The sequence below is a fragment of the Emericellopsis atlantica genome, assembly GCF_019669845.1.
Source record: "Emericellopsis atlantica unplaced genomic scaffold F5Z01scaffold_21, whole genome shotgun sequence".
NCBI lineage: Eukaryota > Fungi > Ascomycota > Sordariomycetes > Hypocreales > Bionectriaceae > Emericellopsis > Emericellopsis atlantica.
In genome coordinates, this window is record NW_025764723.1 from 412,003 (window position 1) to 436,253 (window position 24,251).

The 24,251-nt window shown below is 55.8% G+C and overlaps 11 protein-coding genes across 11 annotated transcripts; 8 read left to right on the plus strand and 3 right to left on the minus strand.

Annotated features, from left to right (window-relative positions):
• Positions 1-67: 67 nt before the first annotated feature.
• F5Z01DRAFT_232427 (EthD domain-containing protein) lies at positions 68-909 on the plus strand. The gene is made up of 2 exons (XM_046258319.1): positions 68-384; positions 447-909. Exons 1-2 carry the CDS (start codon positions 166-168, stop codon positions 768-770), a joined length of 543 nt encoding a protein of 180 aa, XP_046116445.1. The 5' UTR covers positions 68-165; the 3' UTR covers positions 771-909.
• A 2,784-nt stretch (positions 910-3,693) lies between these two features.
• On the plus strand, positions 3,694-5,240 carry F5Z01DRAFT_638392 (uncharacterized protein; the record flags this gene model as incomplete). Its single annotated transcript, XM_046262362.1, has 4 exons — positions 3,694-3,898; positions 3,952-4,071; positions 4,137-4,364; positions 4,540-5,240. 4 exons carry the CDS (start codon positions 3,694-3,696, stop codon positions 5,238-5,240), a joined length of 1,254 nt encoding a protein of 417 aa, XP_046116446.1.
• A 101-nt stretch (positions 5,241-5,341) lies between these two features.
• F5Z01DRAFT_232533 (uncharacterized protein) lies at positions 5,342-6,050 on the plus strand. The gene has a single exon (XM_046258320.1). It carries the CDS (start codon positions 5,443-5,445, stop codon positions 5,950-5,952), a length of 510 nt encoding a protein of 169 aa, XP_046116447.1. The 5' UTR covers positions 5,342-5,442; the 3' UTR covers positions 5,953-6,050.
• Positions 6,051-6,177: 127 nt separating this feature from the next.
• On the plus strand, positions 6,178-6,801 carry F5Z01DRAFT_676002 (uncharacterized protein; the record flags this gene model as incomplete). Its single annotated transcript, XM_046265199.1, has 1 exon — positions 6,178-6,801. One exon carries the CDS (start codon positions 6,178-6,180, stop codon positions 6,799-6,801), a length of 624 nt encoding a protein of 207 aa, XP_046116448.1.
• A 419-nt stretch (positions 6,802-7,220) lies between these two features.
• Positions 7,221-8,567, minus strand: F5Z01DRAFT_601274 (3-dehydroquinate synthase; the record flags this gene model as incomplete). Its single annotated transcript, XM_046260754.1, has 3 exons — positions 7,221-7,650; positions 7,704-8,144; positions 8,191-8,567. Coding segments are annotated over 3 exons (1,248 nt in total), but the record flags the coding sequence as incomplete, so codon positions are not given.
• A 1,372-nt stretch (positions 8,568-9,939) lies between these two features.
• F5Z01DRAFT_744382 (putative O-methyltransferase) lies at positions 9,940-13,035 on the plus strand (the record flags this gene model as incomplete). The annotated part of the gene is made up of 5 exons (XM_046266919.1): positions 9,940-10,392; positions 10,439-11,008; positions 11,244-11,251; positions 11,301-11,351; positions 11,604-13,035. Exons 1-5 carry the CDS (start codon positions 10,144-10,146, stop codon positions 13,033-13,035), a joined length of 2,310 nt encoding a protein of 769 aa, XP_046116450.1. The 5' UTR covers positions 9,940-10,143.
• A 31-nt stretch (positions 13,036-13,066) lies between these two features.
• On the minus strand, positions 13,067-14,352 carry F5Z01DRAFT_690802 (uncharacterized protein; the record flags this gene model as incomplete). The annotated part of the gene is made up of 2 exons (XM_046266133.1): positions 13,573-14,352; positions 13,067-13,521 (listed from the first exon to the last, which is right to left on the minus strand). Exons 1-2 carry the CDS (start codon positions 13,934-13,936, stop codon positions 13,067-13,069), a joined length of 819 nt encoding a protein of 272 aa, XP_046116451.1. The 5' UTR covers positions 13,937-14,352.
• Positions 14,353-15,299: 947 nt separating this feature from the next.
• F5Z01DRAFT_690806 (flavin-containing amine oxidase) lies at positions 15,300-16,906 on the plus strand (the record flags this gene model as incomplete). Its single annotated transcript, XM_046266134.1, has 3 exons — positions 15,300-15,738; positions 15,792-16,092; positions 16,149-16,906. The coding sequence occupies exons 1-3, from the start codon at positions 15,421-15,423 to the stop codon at positions 16,904-16,906; spliced, it is 1,377 nt and encodes a 458-aa protein (XP_046116452.1). The 5' UTR covers positions 15,300-15,420.
• A 6-nt stretch (positions 16,907-16,912) lies between these two features.
• F5Z01DRAFT_232658 (uncharacterized protein) lies at positions 16,913-18,693 on the minus strand. Its single transcript, XM_046258321.1, has 4 exons — positions 18,495-18,693; positions 17,941-18,435; positions 17,483-17,894; positions 16,913-17,433 (listed from the first exon to the last, which is right to left on the minus strand). The coding sequence occupies exons 1-4, from the start codon at positions 18,532-18,534 to the stop codon at positions 16,953-16,955; spliced, it is 1,428 nt and encodes a 475-aa protein (XP_046116453.1). The 5' UTR covers positions 18,535-18,693; the 3' UTR covers positions 16,913-16,952.
• Positions 18,694-19,915: 1,222 nt separating this feature from the next.
• F5Z01DRAFT_232693 (uncharacterized protein) lies at positions 19,916-21,301 on the plus strand. Its single transcript, XM_046258322.1, has 3 exons — positions 19,916-20,506; positions 20,559-20,874; positions 20,924-21,301. The coding sequence occupies exons 1-3, from the start codon at positions 20,130-20,132 to the stop codon at positions 21,266-21,268; spliced, it is 1,038 nt and encodes a 345-aa protein (XP_046116454.1). The 5' UTR covers positions 19,916-20,129; the 3' UTR covers positions 21,269-21,301.
• Positions 21,302-22,491: 1,190 nt separating this feature from the next.
• On the plus strand, positions 22,492-24,182 carry F5Z01DRAFT_638401 (uncharacterized protein; the record flags this gene model as incomplete). Its single annotated transcript, XM_046262363.1, has 4 exons — positions 22,492-23,178; positions 23,234-23,715; positions 23,779-23,937; positions 24,002-24,182. 4 exons carry the CDS (start codon positions 22,492-22,494, stop codon positions 24,180-24,182), a joined length of 1,509 nt encoding a protein of 502 aa, XP_046116455.1.
• Positions 24,183-24,251: the final 69 nt, after the last annotated feature.

Here is a 24,251-nt window from a genome sequence, read left to right on the forward strand (position 1 = left end):
TGCCATGCAGCCGAGGAATGGACTTAAACAGGCCAGATCCGTGCCGCACAAGAAGCCCGTTCGCTTTTGTTGATCTCTTCATCTGCGAGACACGTCTTACTTGCACATCTTTTGTCTTACACCCAAGGCACTTCTTAGCGCAGGCAGCGCCTTATATCACTAGCCATGTACTTCCTTCAAAGCACGTTGGCTGTAGCAGCTTGCCTGCTGGGCACGGTCCAGGCCTCCGACTGCCACTCGAACACCGGCCTGACCCAAATGGTCACATATGTCAAGAGGCATCCTGAATTTACACGCGAAGAGTTTTGGGCCTACTGGCAAGAACAGCATGCGCCCAAGGTCGCCCCTCTTGCCACACACCTCAACATTAGCAGATACCAGCAAGTAAGTTGTCACCAGAAAGGCCTCTCCCACAAAAATGCAATGACTAACATGCAATTCAATAGATCCAGGTTGGCGGCCAGATCCTCCCTACCGAGGGAGGGGCTTCAGCCCCAGCATCCGATGAGCTGGTGGACTTTGACGGCATCGCCATGTTTCTGTACGAATCCCCCGAGGTCCTGACGGCCATGCTGTCACATCCATACTACCTCGAGGTTGTCGAGCCTGACGAGCACGTTTTCATCGACAAGGACGCTTTCGGCCTCGGGATGGTTGCCACTTTCATTGGCACCAACGTTGAGATCGTGGACCGGGCCAAGGATGTCTGGATTGGCGATGAGGATATGCGCGAGAAGTACCAAGAGATATTTGAGGCCTACCTCGATTAGACACATGGGATTGCCAGATGTGTGGGTGGGATTATACAGCAGTGTCCTAGGCATGGCTCGGAACCCTATTCAAACGTCTGGTCCTTCACTTCATGTTCTGCACGAGCCACTACGTACAGAGATGATAGATTTGAAAGAACTTGAACGACCTTGTGTTCTTGTGTTTCTCTTTTATATTTCGATCACTGCATGGCTTTCCATTCTGTCCTATTTAGAGCTTATGGAGTTCCCTTCTTGAAGGAGTTGCATAGGCGTAACACTTTCATGAACACAATGCCATGAGCCATCGATCGCTCGATGCTATGCAACTTTTACATGAACAATTTTCTTCTCGAGGCTCCACGTTACACCAACACCTCGAATACAACACGTTGTCCCCTATTGATGTGCACAACATGGAGCCGCACAACTTCAGGGACTGGGCTCTGGAGCCTGGGGTCCATGACCAGGGGCTCCATATGGCCTCGGGTAGTGTGGTAGTCCCACAATTCGCTTGACTGATCGACAGACTAGATCGATCTAGCTGTGGAAGTCTTCGGATTGGTTCGAAAAGCGCATCACGATATCTGAGGCCAATCGCGTCGTCTCAAAGCGTGGGTTGACTATGCACCCGAGAGGTCTTTTTTCGCGATTCTGTGCCTGATTGTAGTATTCCGTCTGGATTCGTTGCCCTGTGCTGTGTAATACTTGATGAACCCGTATATCATTCATGTTTGGAATAATCCGCACTCACGTGCATCTTTCAGGGGAAGGCTGTATGTTCGTTGACAAGGTCGCCAGTGGCTGGCGCTTCCTTTCCTACCCAACGGCATCGATTCCGAATACGTAATTCGTACGAGACTTTTTCATATGAAATCTTCGAAAATCCATAAGAAATTTCAGCATTTCTCTGAGTCCACTGCTGGCAATGTACCTCACGAGTCGACTAAGAAGACTGAACGTACCATGTGGCTCCGTCAACCAACCATGCAGTGTTGAATGATGTAGTGCTTCGGAAAACCAAGAGGATCTTGCTCTAAATCATCAGATCAAGGTTATTTCTTTTCACATAGTACTTTCTCCACTCATTATCAGGTCCAGCGATGTTGCATACTCCGAGAGAATCTGCCGCAGGGTAGGCGTGATTCATCAGCCAACGCCGACCCAGAGCATTCAAACAGGTCCATGATGACATTTTCAACAAGGTAAGCTTCATTCTCCGCACGGATGTGATTGCGCCGGATTGGGACGTGGCATGCAGGAAGAGTATGCAGGATGGGCGGCGTGCTGAGCAGAGCGACACTGTGTTACCTTCGCTGCTCAGTCGACCAAGAGGGGCGCAGGGCAGCATCGTCACAGCCCAAAGGCAGAGACGATAAGACTGCTGTTAAGGAAGGTCCTAATACCAGGTGAGACGGAGTATATCTTTCTCAATGGCTTCTCGGACATGGAATAGAGTCCTTGTCGCCGGTTCGTCGCTTTGGTGCAGACGCATGCATGCACGTGAAGTTCGCAGGAAACTGACAGGAACCGTTCTACAATATCCATCCACAGATGAACAATGGCATACAGGAGACGGGGCGCCCCCGATGTCTATCTTTCCGGGGCGCAACTTGAAGATACGTCAAGGCCACATTTCGCGCGGGTATTGTCGTATGGTCACACATTGAGTTGCCCAGCAGGTCGCCGCAAATCCAAAATGGAAACACATGAAGACTAGCAACACAAGCTACCACTCTGTCAATATGGCGAAGATATCGTCAAACAAAGTGACAACCCGATCCAACTCGAACGACACGAGTGGGGTGCAATTCCGGCCTGGAGTGTCCGAGAAAGAAGGAAAAAGGACATCCCCAGCCTGCAGATGAAAAGGAGGTGCCGCCAGCACATCGACCGAAATTTGGACCCCCACAAGATGGAGAGCCAAGAAATGACGTGAAGGCTCCTAGCGCCGTCTTGTGACGAGACAGAATCTGTGATAGCTTTCGGCAGGCTGTTGTTAGACGCCAGTATCATCTCCCCAATGCGCATCATATTGAGAAGAATTAGAATTAGAACGCGATCACGCGAGCGCCGACTGGACCTTCCTCGCGCTGGGTAAGGTACAGAACAGGTCACAGTGCCCACGCGCGACAGCGGTCTTCCGCAGTGCCTAAGGCGCGGAAGGTCGGGGCCGTTCGGGAAAATGGACCGCCTGGAGTACAGTGCGAAATGACTATGGACTCTTGGCATCCCACATTTGGGATTGATGGACTGGCCCAAACGTGAGTCGCACTGTCCCAATCACGGCAATTAGAGCCGGAGCACACAGTGCCAGTATCATCCCCTATCATCATCGCGCCTGCCACAACTGGGGACATCGTCGGAGTACGTACCGTAATAGATCGCTCATCCATCCTGCTCGTTCTCCTCTTCTCCTCGCTCTGCTTCTACTCCGATCACACTCAACGACTCAACCTTTCCGTGCGGACTTGGTTTGAGGAGGCATTCTTATTCCTGCGCGCATAGCACCTGTTGTTGCTGTCAGACCGCCGTCCACCACAGAGTTCGGCCTAGCGAAGGACACCAGCGAGCATTTGGAACGAGCAGCAAAGTCCCTGGAACGAAATTCGGTTTTCGCGAGTCGCGTCGAGCTTTTGCGCGGTCCAATTTTTTTTGGCTGGAAGCAAGAAAGAATCTCAGCTCCAGCAGTATCACCAAGACTCTTTTTGACTCGATCGCGATTTGCCGTCCTCGACTGGTATGTCCTGACCTTGATGTTGCGGGAGGGTTTTGGCGCGGGATTTGCGACACACCGGCTGGACCCCTCGAAAAGTCTTGACGTCGTGTGTTGGCCGCGCCGGACTTGTCTCACCCTCCCACAACCGCAACAAACTTCTCTACAGTCCTCGAAATCATGCTAACGGCGTCTCGCAGCGTTCCGTGCATCTCCCCCTGAGCAGACATGTCCTACTACGACAGTCCCCAATGGGCCGGCCCCAACAGCCAGCAGGGCAGCAGCAACTGGGAACACCAGGGTGCCACAACACCCACGCGCGCAGGTACACACCATGCCAACATCCGCGGTAGACTCGAACGAAGCGCTGACCATGCAGGCGCCAGTGCTCCCCAGCCTCAAGACGACTACGCCTTTTCGTACCAGTTCGATGGTAAGAGCGCGCACAACCCCTGTTTTCCCCGATCAATGCGCTAACGAGACCAGAGGTTGACCGGGCCTACGAAAACCTCCAAAAGTCCGGCAAGGGCTTCATGGCAGGTGGCCGCCGCAAGTTTTCGCCGATGCACCACGGACCCGGTTCGGCTCGAAGCACGCCCGACTTCGGTAAGCAGCAGCACCGCAGCAGATATTCGAGAGGAGGGATGACTGATGGACGGTTTGCCGGATAGAAGGACGCATGTCATCGCATGGACCTGGCTCGCGCCCGCACTCGAACCACTTTGACGGTCCGCCTGGCCCGCCCGGCCGTGACTTGAACAACTTTTACGCGTCGCAGCGTCACCAGCCCTCGCGTGGCTCGAACGAGGCAGAACAGGTCATGCAGGCGAAGCGTAGGATGGCGGCGCAGCGTGAGCGTGAGCTGCGCAACCTGCACACGGAGCAGCAGTACCAACGAAGTAGGCCACCCTCTGCAGTATAAGCAAGACGAGACATGAAAAGAAAAAAAGAAAGAATTGAAACAAAGAAGCCATCCCCCTCCGAGAGCCGAATGGGGGGATGGACAACCCGGCTTCTACTACCCCTTGCGTGTTGCACTCTTGTTGACAGTGGGCTAACGGTTTGTCTCTGTAGATGCAATGACCGATGCCTCGCCGGCTCCCAGTGCCAGTGTAGGCAACAGCAACAACAACAATAGCAGCAGCAGCACTGGTAACAACACCAACACCAATAACAACAACGCCAACCAGCAGCCGCAGCAGAAGCAAATGTCAGAGGAGGAGACCCGTGAGCTGATAGCTCGCCAGCGCAGCGCACTGTACGGCGAAGGACCATTTGCCGACAAGAGCACATATGTCGACGAGAACGGACAGATCCGCACAGGTGCTCCCGGCCCCAGCGGACCCGGCAGCCTGCGTGGCGCCTCTCCCTTTGACAACAACGGGCGCATCGGCGACATTGGCACGCCCGGCTCCGGGGCTGACCCCAAGTCGGCACCGGCGGACCCAAGCTCCCGTCCTTCCGGCACCGCCAGTCCCAACGCGCCCGGCCCTACCAACAGGGTGTTTGACAATGCCGTCGGCCCTCAAAACCGCACCAGCACCTCGAGCCCGACTGGTGCCTCGCCTTCGCATGATCTCGCACCTGGCTCGAAGCCTTCTGTGGCGCCCATAGGAACTCGCCCCTCTGGCACACCGACGAATGCGCAGGGCAACCAGAACTCGCAAAACAACCGCTCCACCACACCTATGGGCTCTTCTGGCGGCTGGGGACGTGGCGGCAGCAGTGTCTGGGGACAGTCCGGCCTGGGCACCCAGGCGAGCGTATGGGGTTAAGTTCAACGATGATATGCGGCGCGCGCTATATTTGACATGTTTACGTGGGTGGTCAAGATTGAAACACTTGGGAACCAGAGGATGGCCTGGCGCACAGGATTTTGCTGTGGAATTTTCTACCCATGTTTGGCTTTGATCTGGACGACATGATTGGCGATAATGCAGCATTTGGAGAAGGCGACAAACGACAGGCGGAGGGCAAATGGACAAGGACAAAAAACACGGGACTGGACGGGATGGGTCGGCTAGGGACGTGCTTTGCTTGAATGGTTTGGTTGGGTTGGGCTCTGAGGTGCTTTCTCTCGCATTGTTGGTATGCTTCTTCCCGCAGGGATCGGCTGGGTGCGACGGTTTGTTTGATTTGCATTTTGTCGATTTGGACGGGCTGGATGCAGGAATCTCTCGACTTTTACTACGGGTTTGGCGGGTACGGAGGCGCACATCATTCACACTCTCTATCATTAATATCAGATTGCTTTGGACGGGAGGTTTGGACTCTGGCGCGATCCGTGAGGCTTGCTGCACGCTCAGGCTGGCCAGGATTCGTTTGGCAGCCCCAGGAGTCTGGTGTATTAGGCCTAGACTCTGGGTCTTAAGGCCATCCCAATGGGGAACATGCCGAGCAAGCATCTTGCTCAGTGCTGACGGGAGCGACCTGAAATTGGAGGCTGAAGCATTTCGGTTGGTCGAGGTCCGAGGAGGCAGCCCCTGACAAGCCGTTGTGGATTGATGGATTGCCGCTAACTATAGTCTGATACTTGGCACCGATCGATGTCAGCCATAAGCCTGCCGGATTTTCCATGGGAATTAAATAATAAAGCAGGGCATCCTCCCGAGAGAAGTAGCCGCCACGACCGACACTCATTCTACACGCACTCTCAAGTACGCACCGACGCTCGCTCAGACATCAACCACGCTCGTTTCCCCAAAGGCAAATATGAAGTACACCACTGCCGCCCTGGCGCTCGCCGCCTCCGTCTACGCCAAGACCGACCTCGACGGCTGCACCTCGTTCACCAGCTGGGTGACGGTGCGTCCCGAGCCCGGCTACGGCAACACCTACCAGAGCATCGTCTGGTACGTCCCCGACTCGCTCGAGATCTGCCAGTTCGTCGACTGCGGCGGCGGCCGCGCGCCTCCCAAGAGCGTCCCCGGCTGCCCCCTGTACCAGGGCACCGAGACCGTGACGCCCAGCTTCCTCGCGTCCGACCCCATGAAGACGGAGGAGCCCAAGACCGTGGCCACGGCCACGGCGCCCGAGGCGAGCAGCACGGCCATTGTCGAGGAGACCAGGAGCGTGGCCACGGCTACCGCGCCCGACCTGAGCAGCTCCGCCGCCACCTCGGCCATGGTCACTGTCACGACCACCTCGGCTGTCGTCTCTACCGTCACCGAGACGCCTGCGACTACCGCGGGCCCTGGCGGGGATGGTGAGGAGGATGGTGGCGCGGAGGAGACCAGCACGGACACCAGCACGGACACCCCTGGCGCGGCCATGCCCACTGCCATGGTTGGCTTGAACATGCTCGCTGGTGCCGCTGCCGCCGCTTTCCTTCTGTAAGCCTTGCATAAAGCGCAAGCAGAAGAGCCCCAATATGGAGCGCAATGTAGGGGGGGGTTGTGTACTGGACCCGGCGAGGCGCCTCGTATTGGATGGTCGATATAACGCGGGACATATTGAATCTACAAACAATATCAGAAAATATCTTCGACGCGACCGGAGGCTGTGCCATTGCAAAGAGTTGTCATCAAATGAATGGTATGACTGAGCAAAGCCAATGTTCCAGACTTTGCACAGCCGTACACACGACGATATCATATACTATGAAACTATGAAGACCCATTCGCCACAGCGACGGGCTCGGGCACGTGTGTGTGCTCACACCCACCCATAAGCTCCTTGATCTGCTGCACCGTCGCGGTAGCCCCATTCTTCAATGACCCATTCGTCTTGGCGAAGCCATTCGTGGCCATAATCTCCTCGACTGGACGGCCCTGTGCGTTGTAGCCCGTGTCACTGCCGTCAACGTAAGCCTCGATACCCTCGCCAGCACGGGGATACTCCTTGACGATACGCTTGTGCACCTCCAATGCGGCCGCCATCTCCTCGTGCTCCACGTCATTGAGGAAGACACACTTGCCCATGGGCGAGACGGGGACGGCAGCGCGGAGCTTGCCGTCGCGGGTCTTAAGGATGGCCTGTGTGGCCTTCTCGAGGCAGTCGCTGTCAAACTGGGGGTGGTCCATGGACAGGCCGGCGCGCGAGAAGAGGGAGAGCACGCGACGGTGGTCGGGCGTCGAAAGCAGACCGCGGATGTGGGAGAGCGTGGCTGAGTAGGCCATGTCGATGGAGATGGCGTGGCCGTGACGCAGGGGCGGGTCAGGCACCAGCTCGTGAAGGGGAGACCATCTGCAATTTGGGTCAGCTTTGATGTTCAGGGAATAAGGCTGGAGAGAACTCACGTATGGCCGTAGGCAATAACGCGGTCGAGCATAATCTCATGCAAGTTGGGCGTCTCAAGCTTGAGCATCTCGTGGATGCCCGCGCGGCAGATCTTGTCGGCCGCGACCTTAATCTCCTCGTTGGCATCGTCTGTGCGTCCAAAGCCGGTGGAGATGAGGTCCTCGCAGTAGCGGTCCAGCAGGTCAAAGGTCTCGCCGTGGGCGCAGGACGAGATCTTGATGAGCTCCGCGAAGCCATTGCGGATCTGCGCCGTAGGGAGGGTGCGCAGGAATGTGAAGTCGAGGAAGGTTTTCATGGGGGCGTGGTAGGCGCCCAGACGGTTCTTGTAGCGACCGTAGTTGACGGCCACCTTGATGGAGACGGACGCGTCGATGAGACCGATGACGGTGGTGGGGATGCGGATGTAGTTGGTGTTGCGACGGTATGAAGCACAGGCGAAGCTGGGAGAGGTTAGTAAGAATGAGAGAAACGATGGGGGAGACTCACCCAGCCACATCCGTGACGAGACCACCGCCAACGACGAGGACAGGCTCCTTGCGGTACACGCCGAAATCGTTCATAGAGTCGACGATGCCCAGGAGCGTGTCCATGCCCTTGGCCTTCTCGCCAATCTGGGTCTGGTGGACGACCAGCTCGATGCCGTGGTGGTCAAAGTACCGCTGCAGGGCAGGGCCGTACAGTCCGTACATGTTCATGTCCATGACGGCCAGGCAGCGCTTCCAGCGAGAGTAGCACTCTGCGAGCTGGGCGTTGGCCGGATCCAGGACATTGTCCAGGAACTCAAAGTCGTACTCGATCTTCTCGTAACCTGTGACGCTGAAGCCCTCGGTGGTGGGCTCCACGGTAGCCTTCATGTCAGACATGATGGCGGCAGGGTTGGGTTGGGTTGGGGGGGTGAGCGGCCAAGGAAAGGACCGGCTCGATATCTTCTTGAAAAGAGGATCAGGGGGTTGTTGAAAGGGTGTAGGAGGAGGCTGTTGAACGAGGAAGGATACAGGAGGAAAGAGGGAGAGGGAATGTATGAGGGTACAATGTACTTGGCTTTTTATATCCTCTCCCAGGCTGCTCGCGGTGGTGGAAGCAGGTACAAGAGATGGGAACAGATCTATCTCCCGTCGTCCATCTAGACTTTGCGTTCCACATTGCCGCGATCGACCGTGGGGTCCTCAAGTGCGGTGTAGGAAATCGAGTACAATGAACTTGTGAAAACAGCCAACGCTGCTGTCATCGACAAGTCCCGGATACGTTCGAGAAGCACGGGTCCAGGACGAGCGGCCCTGCATGCGAGACGAGATCGAGCGAGTGTACGTCCGATGCTGCCTGCGGTACCGTGCACTTTGCTAACGCAGGCAGCTACCGCATTCCAGTGCGGTAGCTTGTACATTGGGGTGGGAGAACATGGCATTCTCAGAAAGTCGATGATGCTCACGACAATGCCCCTGATCCGCTCGCCAACACCAGTAGCGGGCTTGACAACTCCACACCAGCTTCAGAAATTGTGTACACGGGCGATGCTGCCGCTTCCCCTGTGCAGGTCAAGAAGCAATGGTTAGAGAGTCATGATGCCCAGAGTCGGAGCCATCAAGCTCGAGTGGGCGCCAGGCCCTTGATCCTCCGACACTTGAGACAGTCGAACGAAGACCTTGCAGCACGTCTAGCCAACTAATCAATCAGACTCATTGACAGAACCTCGTGGTGGCCACAGAATCGACAAGCTCGGCTGCTACTGCTGCTGGGTGGGAGGGTCTCGTCGCCCCAAGCTCGGCATCTCTGGAAAGGTGTCGTGGGGAACTGAAGCCGGCATCGTCCTGCATGCCATCTACAGGAGGGCTGCGACCCTCTGCGATCTCTGCCTTGCTCCGATGCGCCCTCCCATCCCAGTTCCAGACGCGCACAATACTCGACTCGAGGTGGAGGGGACGCAAAAGGTTCAGGTGGCTCGACCCCTGGATCTGAACTCTAAAGCGCCTAGTGCCATTGAGATCGGAAAGTCAATCACAGATCTACCATTCTTAGATCTGGTATGAAACCTGCTTGGCGTTGTGAATGAGGGAGGTAGTCCATGACCGCTAGAGGTTCGACGCGCTGTGCAACATGTGCGCGTCATGGGAGTCGCACAATTGCGCGAAAGCAGGTGACTGCGTGGCGAGATGACCCCGCAAACGGCCTGTATGAACGGGACGGGTATGCAGGATTCGATCAAGGTCCACGATGGATGGGCGGGTAACCTGCGCATCTAAGACACGGCACGGCGAAGCTAGGAGCAGCTGCTCCTGGTGGTGATGGAGGAGGGGAGGGGAGGGGAAAGCTTGAGGAGCTTGGGAGCTTGGCTGATAGCTACTCCATAGTAAGTAGCTGATCTGCGAGCAGGGAAAGAAAAAAAAAGTAATAGGCTCACTTCCCAAGATCGTCACAGCACTCGATTCAGGTCCAGACACAATGGCCAACTTTGACGATAGCAAGGCGTATGCCGCCCAGGAGGAGGTCTTCTTCGACGACGGCCGTGAGATTGAGCTGCTGCACTTTGTGTACAGCAGACCCAACATTGACGAGATCCGGGGGTCGCCCGAGAAGGTCCTAGCTGCCATTGACGAGTATGGACGGACAAAGAAGTATCTCATGAACGTTGGCGAGGACAAGGGCCGGATTGTCACGGATCTGATCAAAGAGGTGAAACCAAACATCATGGTAAGACCCTGCTCACCAAGACAGGGACATTGGCTGACGAGAGCAGATTGAGCTGGGCGGCTACGTTGGCTACTCTGCCGTCCTCTTTGGCGCGGCGGTGCGTGATGCTGGTGGGAAGACGTACTACTCTCTCGAGCGCAACCCCGAGTTCGCCGCCGTCATCCTGTCCCTCGTCGACCTCGCCGGTCTCAGCGACGTCGTCAAGGTCGTCGTCGGGTCAAGCGACGAGGGCATCCGTCGCCTCGCGCAGCAGGGCCTCGACAAGGTCGACCTCATGTTCATCGACCACTACAAGCCCGCCTACCTACCAGACCTCAAGCTATGCGAGGAGCTGGGCCTCATCCAGCAGGGCACCGTACTCGCGGCGGACAATGTCATCAAGCCAGGCAACCCGCCCTACCTCGAGTACGTGCGCAGTCCCGTCGAGAAGAAGAAGGAGGTCTTCCTCGCGTCCACCTCGTCCAGCGGGCTGGGCACGGAGGACTTTGACGATCGGTACTCGCAGCAGTACGAGAAGACGCATGGGGCCGAGAGGCTGGACACGATGATCAAGGGCGATCCGAGGCTGGTGTACAGCAGCGAGCTGATCAAGAGCTTTGAGCCGACGGGCGTGCCGGTGAGTAAATGGACGTTGGGACTGCTATTTGGTGGCTAACATATCACAGGATGGCATTGAAGTGACGAGATGCAAGGGCAAGGTGGCTTGAGGACTCGAACGCATAGTACATGTCGATAGAGGCGCTGCTCGCTGTTTCTTGATATAATATTCTTGATGAAAAATAGACTGCGCATTGCTCATGTCTCAACCTCTCATCATTCCGCGTAAGCCATAGCATTAAGCTACCGTAGAGCGACATGGGTAAGTCCAAAGTCCCATACGCAGGCAACATGGCATTCTGCCAACGGAGTGAATTGTCCGGCCATTCTCGCCTCGTAAAATGCCTCAATTCCATAGTAAGGTACGTAGACACGCAGAAGACGGGAAAGAAAGGCAAAATCGAAACCCAATGATGACGTCTTTAACTTTTTTGGCGCGGCGCGATCAATCTCCCCGACGCGGCGACAGCGGATGCTGCCCGTCCACATCACCATCCTCTTCACCATGACCTGTGACAGCTAATTGCCGTCACCTAATTATCTCTCAATTGTAAACATCATTATTGGAGTGGCCTCGCCATCGTTGGCAAGATGCTCGACTTTTGGCGCCATAGAATCAAGAACCTGGCTCTCCTGGTGCTCAGCCTCGTCTTCCTGCCCATCGACACCCTCGTCATCCTATGCATTGACCTCTACTCGCGCCTCTTGGGCACGAGGCCAGGCCGCAATGGCGCCGTCGACAAAAAGACCGTGCTGGTGACGGGCGTCAGCATGGCCAAGGGTCTCGCCCTCGCCCGGCACTTCCGTCGCGCAGGCCACCGGGTCATTGGCGCGGACTTTCACGCCCTGTCGCAGGGCCGCGTCTCGTCCGCCATTGACAAGTTCTACGCACTGCCGTGGCCAGCGGCGGAGGAGGTGCCCGACGACGAGGACATTGAGGATGACGAATACGCCCTGGCGCTGCTCAAGATTGTGCGCGAGGACAAGGTCGACATCTGGGTGTCCAACTCGGACGTCAGCGCTGCGATTCAGGATGGTCTGGCCAGGGACATGATTGAATCGCAGACGAGTGCCAAGGCCATTCAGCTCAGCGCGCGGCACGTTCGTCTTCTGCACGAGAAGGACTCGTTCATGACGCTCTGCCACAAGCTGGGCCTGCCTATTCCCGACACGCAGATCGTCTCGAGTCGGTCGGATATCATTGAGTTCTTCGCCAAGAGAGGCGGCCTCAAGCTCACGCCGGGCGAGCCAACGCGCTATCTCATCAAACCCATTGGCGTCAACGACATTGCGCGCTTCGACATGCCGCTTCTGCCCCTGGAATCGGAGGAGGAGACGCTGCGCAGACTGGACAGCATCCCGCTCGGCAGCGGCAAGTTTATCGTGCAAGAGTTCATCCAGGGCTTTGAGTTCTGCACGCACGCCCTCGTCATCCGTGGCAAGGTGCGCGCCTTTGTGTCGTGTCCCTCGTCCGAGCTCCTGATGCACTACAAGGCTATGGACCCCGACACGCCCTTGAGCAACGCCATGCTGGAGTTTACCGAGAAGCTGGCCGCCTCGCTCGGCGAGACGTTCACCGGCCACGCCAGTTTTGACTTTCTGGTCAAGGCTGGCGCGGACAAGGGCGAGGTCGTCGTCTACCCCATTGAGTGCAACCCACGCGTGCACACGGCCGTCGTCCTCTTCAACGACACGCCCGAGCTCGTGGCCGAGTACCTCTCTGTTCTCCACGACACGCCGAGCAGGGGACCGCTCGTCGTGCCGCGCGACCCGCACAAGTACTACTGGCTCGGCCAGGAGGTTGTCGAGCGTCTCCTGTATCCCTTGTACCGCGACTTTCCGGCCCTCCCGCACAAAACGCCCGAGTTTCGGAGCTTTGTTGAGCACGTCCAGTACTGGAAGGACGGGACCTTTGAGACCTGGGACCCGTGGCCGTGGTGGTGGCTGTATCACGTCTACTGGCCCGTACAGTTTGCGCGGTATCTCGTCTGGGGCCGCTGGCACAAGGTCAACGTCAGCACAGGAAAGGCCTTCCAAGCCAAGTGAGTGAGATGATGGCTCACTGTTTTCCTCCCTTTCATAGCATTAGAATCATGGCCCCCTCATCTAGATTCATCATATCGTCCGACCGTGTCGCTTTACCTCCCCAGACCACTGTGCCCTTGGTGTCGACGGCAAAGGCGCCCGCCTCCTGCCACTTGTTGCCCAGGACGCCCCCCTCGTCGTCCTCCGACACGGCGCCTATCCGTGTGACGGCCGCAGCCACTTCGTCGCCGAGCCAGCCCTTTTCCTTCCAAGCCTGCGCCTGCGCGGCCGGGTGGAAGAGGTACATAAAGTTGCCGAGGCCCAGCCCCCACGACGCGTAGAGGCTGCGCTGCTCGTCGATGAGGACCTCGACGTCCCAGGCGCCGCCGATCATGTCGATCCATTTCTTGGTCGCGTGCGGGGACGAGTGGGACACGGCGACGCAGCGGATCGTGCCGACGTGGCGGTTCGCGATGGATCGGAGGGCGAGAAATGTCTTTTGCGCGACTGGTCTCGGTTAGCGATAGTCTAGGTAACACAGAGATGAGGAAAACGTACAGGCACAGCCCACGCAGCGCAAGAAGACGACCAGCGTCCTCTTCCCACCGAGCTTCAGCCGCGCATGACTGTCCACGGGCGCCTTGTCGCCGACATTGGGCACGCGCGCGACGTGGACTGGTGGCGGGGGCGGCGCGAACCACGGACTGATGGTCAGCGGTAGACTCTGCACGTTCCACGAGCCCATCCAGGACGCCCAGCCATTCTCCGCTTCCTCCTCGGGCGTGGGCTGCCTCTTGCGCAGCTTGTTTGGTTCGCGACGCGCCGTGCCAGTCGCCGGCGCAGACCATGTGGAGAGGTCAAAGGTCGAGGAGGGGAGGCCGACCTTTTTGAGGGCGACTTTGGTCCCGAGGCTGGAGAGCATGGTGATCGGCGGTGCGAGGGATCTGCGTGGTCGACTGGACTTGGAGGATGGTGTCAGAGGAGGAAATTGGTTGACGGACGAGCCACGAACCCCTGGGGCCTGGCTGGTTGGTTCCCCTGAAGGAGTGCATCATGCGGGCAGCCGGGTAAAAATGGAGATGCCGTGGGCGGCAGGGATGGTGTCGTTGGCGGCTGTGGGACTGTGGTGTTCTAACTTCTGTGACGACCAAGGTCGAGATGGATGCTATCTCGAGCTGCTTCACATGATGGACTAGATGCTCGAGTACTTGAAGGCTGTCGTGGATGGATGATACCAGACGGACGGATGGCATACTATGGTGAAGGTGAAAACGCTATCCTACACCGCGAGTAGACCCTTGCTTCAGACAGTGGCTCTAGGAGTAGAACACGTCAAATCTCTTTTTCTAGTGTGTCTTCGGCGCATCTCGGTGAACAGTTAGTTATCGCTCTCCCATTGAGGTCGCTTGTGGAAGAGCGTGCCATAGTCAGTCTCCTGGGCCTCTCGAATCCTTCGTGTCCACTATATCGTGTGCGAATTGGTGTGATCTTGGGCAAGAAAGAGTAGTCGTGCTCCCAAATACCGCGGTGGTTAGCAACTCGGCAACTCGGCGATGGGCCCTAATGTTGTAAATCCAGAATCTATAGCGCGTGCGATATTGAGATCTCCATCGACGACTATCTTGCCATGATAAAGATCTGGGTGGGATTGCTGTGGGCAGTTGCTGTTGCTATTGCAGCCTAGTGTAGGGTAGGTGTACGAGTGCAACATGTCGCCCAAGAGATCACCCACGATCAAGTTCATCAACACGTGCCGCAATACGCGGGGTCGTCTATCTTTAGGCTCCATTGCCCCAGTCGCCAATTAGAGTGAACTGTGAAGTGTCGCCATGGCCTGAGGGCAGGGCTAGAACCGGGCGAGTCTGGAAACCTTTGGGGATGGTGATGCGTTACAGCACATGTCGTCAAACTGCGCTGATGCTCGACCCCTCTATGAAACTAACCGATCCCGTTATCGGGCTGTGCTGCGTCGAAGAGGTGTAGTGAACAAGGCTGGCAGGTCACAAGGTGAGCAACGATCTCTCATCGAAATTACCACAAACGGGTTGGCGCTCCCGGTGTACGATGCCGATCCCGACTGTGGCGGGTCAAGGCAGCACGGCGTGTGTCCCCGGTCACGAGCTTGTAAGCCTCAAGAGCCATAAATGAGACTGTATAGGAAAATTTCATCATGTGAATTCATGTCCAAGGTAGGTGAATGAATCCAAGAGGGCATGGGTTGTGAAGGCCCAGCAGCTTCATCCCCCTTTTGTGGTTCTCCGCCGTGCTCTCTTGGAAATTACCCGATTAGGAAAAACCCAGACATCATATTAATGAGCCCCAATCCCCATCTTGTCCCCTCGCGCGCCTGTGAGAATTTGTGTGCTTTTTTCCAGCGGTTGAAAAATCCCCTTTGACATAACTAGCATGTTCGACGTCCTCGTCATTGGCGCCGGCCTGAGTGGCCTCCAGGCCGCCTACTCCTCGCAGCAAGCTGGTCTCAGTGTCGCCGTCATCGAAGCGCGCAACCGCGTCGGCGGAAAAGTATGGAGTGTGCCTCTGGCGTCCGCCGACGGAGTCGCTGACCTGGGTGCCGCATGGGTGAACCTGAACACCCAGAAGAGGATGGCCAAGTACACCAAGCAATTCGGCCTCGAGACGGTCACGCAGCGGCTGGAGGGCAAGGCAGTCATGCAAGAGGGCAAGGATGAGCGCATGGAGTTTCCCTTTGGCATCACGCCAAATGTGAGTCCCATGTATACTGCATGGCAAGACTGATTGAGTATTGATGTCAAAAGTTCGCTGCCGACGACAAAAAGGATCTGGAGCGCATCCGAGATCATATCCAGAAAGAGTCCCTCAAGAGAGAGCCTCCTCGTCCGGAAGATGACAATCTCACCCTGGATCAGTATATCAGGAATTTGGGTGCACGGGAAAAGACGATCAAAATGATCAATGTCTGGGCGCAAGTCATGCATGGGGTGAACTCAACAGAGGAGTCGGCAGCCTTCTTCATCGACTACTGCCGCACAAATGGTGGACTCTTCTCCATCCGCGCCGACGACAAGACAGGCGGCCAGCATCAGCGTCTTGTGAAAGGTGAGGATATCTGTGTAGCTGCCCTCAATCTGTCTACTTTCTGACAACGTAGCCAGGCACGCAGCAGTACGCCGAGGGCCTCGCCGACTTGGTAGGGCGTCAGCATATCCACCTGTCCCAGCCTGTCGCCTCTATTCAAGACCTCGGTCGTCACGTCGCCGTCACAACCACGCATGGCACCGTCTTCCACGGACGCAGGTGCATTATCTCCGTTCCCAGCGCCATGTACAAAGGGCTCAACATAACACCGCCGCTCCCACCACCCAACCGCAGCGTCTACGACTCGACCAAGCTGGGCCACTACAACAAGTGCATAGTTATGTATCGCAAGCCGTGGTGGCGGGAGCTAGGCTTCAACGGATTCTTCATCAGCTACACCGGCCCAGTGAACATTGGCCGCGACACATCCGTCGACAGCAAGGGTGTATATGCCTTGACGTGCTTCGTGAATGGGAGTAACGGCGTCGAATGGAGCAAATTGTACCCCCACGAGCGGAGGACGGCAGTGATAGAGCAGCTCGCGCAGGTATACAATGTCGGCAACAAGAGGGACGCCGACGTCTATCATCCCTCTGAGGTGTATGACTTTGTCTGGAAGCATGAGCCGTTCAGCCAGGGGGCCTTGGCCCCTATCACGGATATTGGCCATCACACCAAGTATGCAGATGTGTACGGGAAACCAGTGGGCAACGTGCATTTCGTCGGCACTGAATATTCGAAGGAATGGAAGGGCTACATGGAGGGTGCGCTGTGTTCGGGCGAAAAGGGGGCTGCTGAGGTCAGCGAAGCGTTGAGGCTTCAAGCGCGGTTGTGAGGATCCTGGTATCAAGCTTTCATTACAGCAAGCACTGATTTATAGTTTACATGATGAACACCTTGGGCTCAGGCAACAGGGCTGGCCAGTCCACGTCTCCACCAGAACTCCACACAGCTTCCAACAGATCTAGCGCTCTGGGGATATTCCCGAATCCATTCCTTGTATACTGCCTGGTCAGAAATGCCCTGAAAAACTCCTGACTGTCGGGATTCCTCGTTTCCGACGCCACAATGAAACTGGACCACGTAACAATATGTTCCCCTGGCGCGTCACGGGGAAACGTTCCAAAAGTCTCGATAAAGTTCTCGACTCTGTCCTCGTTGACCCATGGTACGCCTAGCACACGGTCGATGTATATGCTAAATGCCTGACGCCGTAGATCAGCCAGGATGAAAAACTTCTCTGCATGCTGTGGGTATCTGTCCATGTAGTACGTTAGACAGTCGAAGCTGGCGGCTGATTGTGCCGTCATGGCATGGAGGCCTGCGTCCGGACTGAGTAAAGGGGCAGCATACACGCGCATTCTACACGCTAGTTAGCCAGTACATTCAAATGACCTTTGGAATGCCCTACTTTCGGATCTGCCGCAGAGAAAACTCGGCCACCTCTCCACCGTGGACTAGTTCTTCCTCGCCACCAATGGCGTCGAGCGCCGACTGGAGCATCCGGAACATAACCGGAAAGTCCGAGCAGCCGTTGATCATGACCACCACCAGAAGGACCACGATAGCCAGGATAACTCTCTGTCTTGTCTCGACATCGCAGCCCGTGAGCTCCCGCCGCTGTTGTAGTTTGCGAATGGCGCCTGCGTACAATGACTCGGGATGTGCGTTGTAGCCTTTATTGCCCGCCAGGTGGAAGGCGGAGGCGGCGAGCACGGCGCTCAGGACGAGATCGTCTGTGAGCGCGATGGGCAGGACTAGATGCCGGAATCCATTGCATGTGCTGTCGATGACCACCATTTCAGGTGCAATCTGCTCGGAAACTGGTTGGTCAGTCATGGTCTTTTGGTCTGCTGATGACGTACACACAATGTGACAATAGGAATCTCGTGGAAGAGTCTAATAAGGACAGTCCCGGAGACAAGTAGGCGTATTCAGCTCGGTATACGTCCTCAGTCGGGCTGGGTGGTGAGGCCAAGGCCAGGTCGCCATCTTGATGTTGTTCTACTGTGGCAGCTGCGTCGTCGTCACTGAAGAAACAAGTGTCGCTACTTGACGCATACTCGGTCAAGATACCAGAGGCACTTGGTTCGTCGTCTTCTGTGGTATCTCTGGGCGATTGGACTGCTTGCGTGGTGTTGTTGGAATCGATGCTGCATGGCGCCGAAACACCTGCTGCAGCGCTCGCCATCATTCTCCAGTATCTCCTCTCACCTGGCTTCTTGCTCCCTCTGCACAGTCCGTCGCGAAACCTGAACTTGACGGGGCCAAAGCCACTGCAGCTGAGGCTCTTGGAGTCACACTTTCGGCAAGACGGCTCTGTTCTGTCGCAGTCTATGCGACGCTGCGAGCATTCATAGCAGCCTAAGACGATTCAGCATGAACAACTAATGATGAGTGAATTCCGGATGAGACGAGCGCACCTTTGATCTTGGGAATATACGACCTCTTTCTGCGAGGCATGGTTCCAAATTCCAGACTTAGGTTCCAGTCGTCCACAACATGAGGCAGCGACACTCAGATCGCTTCAGGCGGCGGCACGTCTGTCCAGATTAAGATGCCTCGCGATTGCAGCTGTTTGGAAGAAAGGGCGGCCCTCGCACGGGACATTCAAGTCTGCGATTATCGTGATAGTGGCAGCGATTGGAGCTCCGAAGGCCGGTGTGGCTGTTATCTTGTTGGGGTCTCCCTATCTACCGTCTACCCCGCAAGCAACGGCTGGTGACAACGTCGACGACAACAAAGCATTCTCTCAGTCATAGCAAAGGGCAGCCTGGCCAGTCAGCGGTCACCGCTATGCCAGCTGACCGCCTGTGCAACTGATTCAAGGTTTGGAAATGGCCCGGCTAGCACAAAACTGCCGGATGTCGGTTTCGCGGGGACGGTGTCCGTGCTGAGGGGTGTGTGCAGTGCGCGTGTGCAGGTGACACTCGGTAGCTGGACGCGTTCTCCTCCGCCTCTTATCCTCTGTCTGGTCATCTGCGTGCCTTGCAGCCTTGGTGTTGATATCATTCTGAACGGTATATTACGATTGGTCGCTCTCAGGCGCGTTGACCGTCTCCTGCGCGCGGACCGTCGAAGTCGAACCAAGTGTCACGCTCTGGAATGCCGAATTTCTGTCAAGCATTTGCTTCTCTGTTTGGTAACCAGACAGTATCGAACGCATGAGACTTTCAAAGAGCCTCTATCCGGACTGTCGACTTGATGCAACACTCCAGGCCTGTTTGTCAACAAACTTTCCAGGTCTGATTCCTATCGCAATGTCAGGAACGGCTTTGGGAACGCACAGCATGCGAGATAGACTCACAGTTATGACCACACATCCGGCCTCACCACAGTGATCCGTCCAAGCCGGTCATGGTGCGCCATTCAGCTGATCGGGTTTGGTGTCCGTCCGCCGTCTCCCCAACCATCCTCGGGACAGAATGTCCGTCTTTGTTCCCGCTTCGACCCCAGATTCGATTCGAAACCAACATTGAATCTCCGCAGTCGGGCTGCTTATCCCCTCCCCCGACCTTTGCATAGGGTCTCAGGGAGGGTGTGTGCCTACAAAGCTGCGTGGATGCCCGGTGCACCAATCCAATCATGGCCACTGTCCTAATCTGGTTGTGAAACGACAAACACTGCATGGGCTGCCACGATGGTATCTCAATCTAGATTCCGCAGAGGCCCAATGAGATACCTCTCTGTCGGCCTAGTTCATGGCAGAACCATGATGTGTGCACAACAGCAGATTGCTCCTGCGCACCATGTGATGTTCGTATCGCTCATGATGGCCTCACTTTTGGCCGCGCACCGACGCAGGACTCTCTCCCATCCTTCTTCTTTGGGGCCTGGCGTATGAGTTTGATCATCATCTAGCCTTCTGCCGGCATCGGGGATGGCAAGTGCCCCTTTATGTTCATGAGGCAGCCTGGACAGTTATATAATGGGTAGAGATCTAGTCTCGAAGCGTTGCCCATACTACACATTCTTACATCGCACTAATTTAACATCTAATTAGAAACCTATTGCTGATAATACAAAGCGCTAAGCTAGAGATCGACAACTCATCCCCCATGGCTACTTCAGTACTTCCCATCAGCTTGCCTCCACTGGCACCACCAACCGTCGTCGGACCCAAAGTCAGATGTCCCACTCGCCCAACACACTCTCTGCCACAGTATCTCATCGACGAAGCCCGCATACCGGAGCGCGTGGCGTTCGACCCGAAGAAGCACCTCAACTATGTCGAGCCGGACAAGATCTACTCCATGCGGGAGATTGGCCTCGAGGGGCAGGGTATCTCCAACACAGCTGCTTCGACGCCGTTTTCACTGTTCACACCCGAGGCCATTGCGCAAATGAGAGCCGAGATATTCAGCCAGCCTGTCCTGGAAAGCTGCCAGTACTCCTCCGACTTTGCCAAGAATATGATCCGAGGGTTCGGTCCCAGGTGAGGGTGTTCCCCCATTGCGACACAAGTTCCCAAATTGACCTCAGTAAAGACTAGCACCCTTCATCTTCGCAGCTTGGCATAGCCCAGAGGTCTTGGCTGCCGTCTCCAAGATTGCAGGCATCGAACTTGTACCTGCCATCGAGTTTGACGTCGGCCACATCAACATTTCCGTGAACAATGCCAACACCGAGCTGTCCCAGATCAAAGACACGACCAATTCGGACGATTCAGCATTTGCATGGCATAGAGACAGTTTTCCGTTTGTCTGCGTGACGATGCTGTCCGACTGCACTGGCATGGTTGGTGGCGAGACAGCCCTGAAAACTGGTTTCGGTGACATTATGAAGGTCAGGGGACCAGCAAAGGTGGGTTACCCCAGATGCAGACCCAGACACCTACTGATAAGAGTTCTAGGGGACTGCCGTCGTCATGCAAGGTCGGTACATTGAACACCAGGCTCTCAAGGCGATGGGTGGCCGAGAGCGTATCTCCATGGTGACCTCCTTTCGACCAAAGAACCCCCTCATCCGCGACGAGGTCGTCCTCACCGGGGTGCGTGGTATCAGCACGCTCCCTGAGCTCTACGGCCAGTACACACAGTACCGGCTCGAGGTGCTTGAGGAGAGAATTCGAGCCATGGAGAAGAAGATCAGGGACAGAGAGCGCTGTGGCCGCACATTTGATATTAGCGAGGCCAGGAGTTTTGTCACCGAGCAGAAGCAGTTCTTGGAAGCAACGTTGTTGGAGTTGGTCGAGTGAGTGGGTGGATGGTGTTGATCAAGGAACATTGGGTGGAATGAAGCTTTGGTTTAGTGATTACGCAGCGTGATGATAATGAGCAAATGATTCTAGGCATGAATTCACTCATGGAATTTCTGTGGTTAATTGGAAGGTCGTCTTTGTACAACTCGACGCTCCCAGCACACTCACAGTGGCTTGAGCATGTGTCTTTCCATAAACTTGGAACATCGCTGAGGCGTTATTTGATCAGCGCGGGTCGACCCTAATAGTAGCACCGTGCAGCTTTGGTCGGCAATGAAATGTCCCTTCGGTTAGTTTACAACGTGTTGATCAACTTCAAGCACGGGCATAGGGCTGACTCGGCCTTCCCTACTATTCGAGTCGGCTTGGGCAAACATCAATAGCGAGTGTGGCCGACCAAAAAAATCCACCGAACAAAAACGCGGGGGATTCATCAAACGGTGCGTATCTACATGTACGTAGTATGCGTCTCATCACCTTCACGATGCCTTGGCCAGTGTCATGCCAAGCGCTGCTGCTTACTGTAGATGCAAGGGTCAGGAAGGTTCCAGCCACGAGGTCCGTGCCATTGCAACCAAAGCTTAGGCAAACTTAAAAGGAAACCCAATGGGCAATAGACTCGTAGATCTGGTATTAAACTTGAAGTCAATTCCGGCGGAGCGTGGATCTGGGCAACAGCTAAGGTTTCGCACAGTCAACACCACTGCGGCTGAAATCGCGTAAAATACTATTTATACCGCTTTGGAGTAGATGGGGAATGTTTTCAGGGAATCGTGGCCCTCCTATATGGGTCAATGTCGTCAAAAGGTCCGAGATCATCCACTTATTCCAGGCACGGATGCTGCCAGATTCCGGGACCCTCGTTACTGTCAGCATTGTCATGCTTGGCCCTTCTGCTAGATGAAAGATTAAAGTTTGTGAGTACGCTGCTCGATGCAGGCATTCTGTTGCTTGGCATCTCTACGCCAGCGCCCCGGCGCATAATTGCAGTACGAGGACATCAAATGTAAGCGACCTGACACTCGCTTATAGCTCGATACATGTTTTTTGCGTCGAGGTCGATAATCCCGCCGAGTGCTATTGCCGTCATGTATTATCACTGGTCGGCCTTATTTCTATCCTATAAAGAGGGTGCTTGCCCTTGTGGCATTGATATCATTGACGCCTTGAGAGAGCACGCGGCACACCAACGCTGGCTGCTCAGACCTCATAACAAGGCAATGTGTTCACGTACAACTTTCCACCCATGGGCCAAATCGGAGGCGAGACCGGAGTTGTACTCCCGAACCTTGACCACGCCCGAGTTTGTTCTCGCCATGCTCAATGAGTATGCCCTGGGCCAAAGCTGCCCATCTCTAGGGGTGACTGTCTCGGTCGACCGCTCTGTGCCTTCCACGCTCGATATCCAGACACTCAGTTCGCGTCTAGAGCAGGCCTTCATAGCTACGCGATGGACTCATCCGACAGTGGCGATCCAGGTCAGGGGCAGCAAGGAAATGATTTATCGTGTCCACGATGCAGAGGGGGTGGCCACCTGGGCCAAGCGCACGGTGCAGTATGTAGAAGCACCAGGGGGCTGGCTCGCCAAGTACGAACAATTGAGTCGCGAGGCTGTCTTGCCCACGGCTATCGGCGATTCTGCGCTTCTCCATCTCGTTATGAGTCCTGAACAAGCTAGCAAGTCGCAGATCACCGAATTCGACCTACTTCTTCACGTCCACCACTCTCTCGTGGACGGTGCAGGTCTCAGGACCATCATGAATTATATCCTGACAGAGCTCGCCACCTCTGATTCGTCAATCTCTTTCTCATGGGGCGAGGAGGGAGACAGTCTTCAACCGGCGGCTCTAGACGCTGCTCCCATCTCCAACGAATTATTGAAGTCACTGGCGCAGATGCCAAAGGAGGTACCGTCACTACCCTTCCCAGTTGACGATTCATAATGTTAACAAAAGACCCCAGATATCCCTCCCGCCGTTAGTGAAGCCTGACGAAGCGAGGCGAGGGACAGGCGTTGTGACCTATACTATTCCAAACGCTCATAATGGGGAGACGGAATTTCTCAGCCATCTTAGGACGCGGGCCAGGGCCAACAACGTCCGGCTGGCTGCCACTATCCAAGCCGCACTGGTCATCACTCTCTACGACGAGGTCAAGCCCACTGAGGACAAGGTCGCCACCGTCATTTCCGGGGTTGACTTGCGGGCGAGGGATCTGAACAAGCCGTGGGGCGAGCGCAACAGGTTTGTCGGTTTCGCGGTTGGTCTGTTGGAGATTATACGGACACCCGTGTCCCTGCTCGAGGACCTAGAGGGCGAAGAGCGTTTCTGGACGGTTGCGCAGCAGATTCAGAACGAATGGAACGCGGTTTCTGAGCGCCAGGATGTGGCAGCATTAGGTGAGCTTCGTCGACCAGCAACAGCGTTCGTTCTCCAGATGGCTCTGTAAGTCATCCAGTTAAAGTCTGCAATACGTGAGACTGCGCTCATCCACCATCTTCTCCCTAGGGCCGGCGTCAACAAGTCATCCCCGAAGTTGGATATGAGTGTCAACTATGTGTCGGATCCGCCAGGGGACAACCAGTTTGATGGCGTCTATCAGGACGAGCAGAGCAGGTTCAAGCTCGCAAGGTATCAGCTCGTGACGGATGAGAGCACGCCCAGGCTGTAAGTGCCCCGGCTTCCAAGAAAGCGTCTGTCACTTGCGTTGACAACTTTGCTCCCGTCACAGATCATGTCGGTCGCACTCGTGGAATGGCGAACTTGTTCTGGGGATCTCCTTCAGCTACAAGCACCACACAAGAGACGCTGTTCAGGGCTTCTTGGACAAGTGGGCGCGCTTGGTCGAGTCGCTTGGGCAGAGTGATACGACTGGTATTTCGGGAGACGTGACCGATCACAACGATTCGTGATCGCCACTGGCCTGGACTCTCAGGGTGACGGCGGAGGAGGAAGAAGTCGTTCTCGGGGAACGTTCATAG

Bases quoted from the DNA above. Each gene is read 5' to 3' on its own strand.
- F5Z01DRAFT_232693 (XM_046258322.1), top strand. From the start codon at position 20,130: ATGGCTACTTCAGTACTTCCCATCAGCTTGCCTCCACTGGCACCACCA. The intron at 20,507-20,558 runs GTGAGGGTGTTC...ACCTCAGTAAAG, and splicing joins ATCCGAGGGTTCGGTCCCAG to ACTAGCACCCTTCATCTTCG. The intron at 20,875-20,923 runs GTGGGTTACCCC...TAAGAGTTCTAG, and splicing joins AGGTCAGGGGACCAGCAAAG to GGGACTGCCGTCGTCATGCA.
- F5Z01DRAFT_232427 (XM_046258319.1), top strand. From the start codon at position 166: ATGTACTTCCTTCAAAGCACGTTGGCTGTAGCAGCTTGCCTGCTGGGC. The intron at 385-446 runs GTAAGTTGTCAC...GCAATTCAATAG, and splicing joins ACATTAGCAGATACCAGCAA to ATCCAGGTTGGCGGCCAGAT.
- F5Z01DRAFT_232658 (XM_046258321.1), bottom strand. From the start codon at position 18,534: ATGCCTCGCAGAAAGAGGTCGTATATTCCCAAGATCAAAG. The intron at 18,436-18,494 runs GTGCGCTCGTCT...GAATCGTCTTAG, and splicing joins GTATATTCCCAAGATCAAAG to GCTGCTATGAATGCTCGCAG. The intron at 17,434-17,482 runs GTAGGGCATTCC...ACTAGCGTGTAG, and splicing joins TCTCTGCGGCAGATCCGAAA to AATGCGCGTGTATGCTGCCC.
- F5Z01DRAFT_232533 (XM_046258320.1), top strand. From the start codon at position 5,443: ATGGACAAGGACAAAAAACACGGGACTGGACGGGATGGGTCGGCTAGG.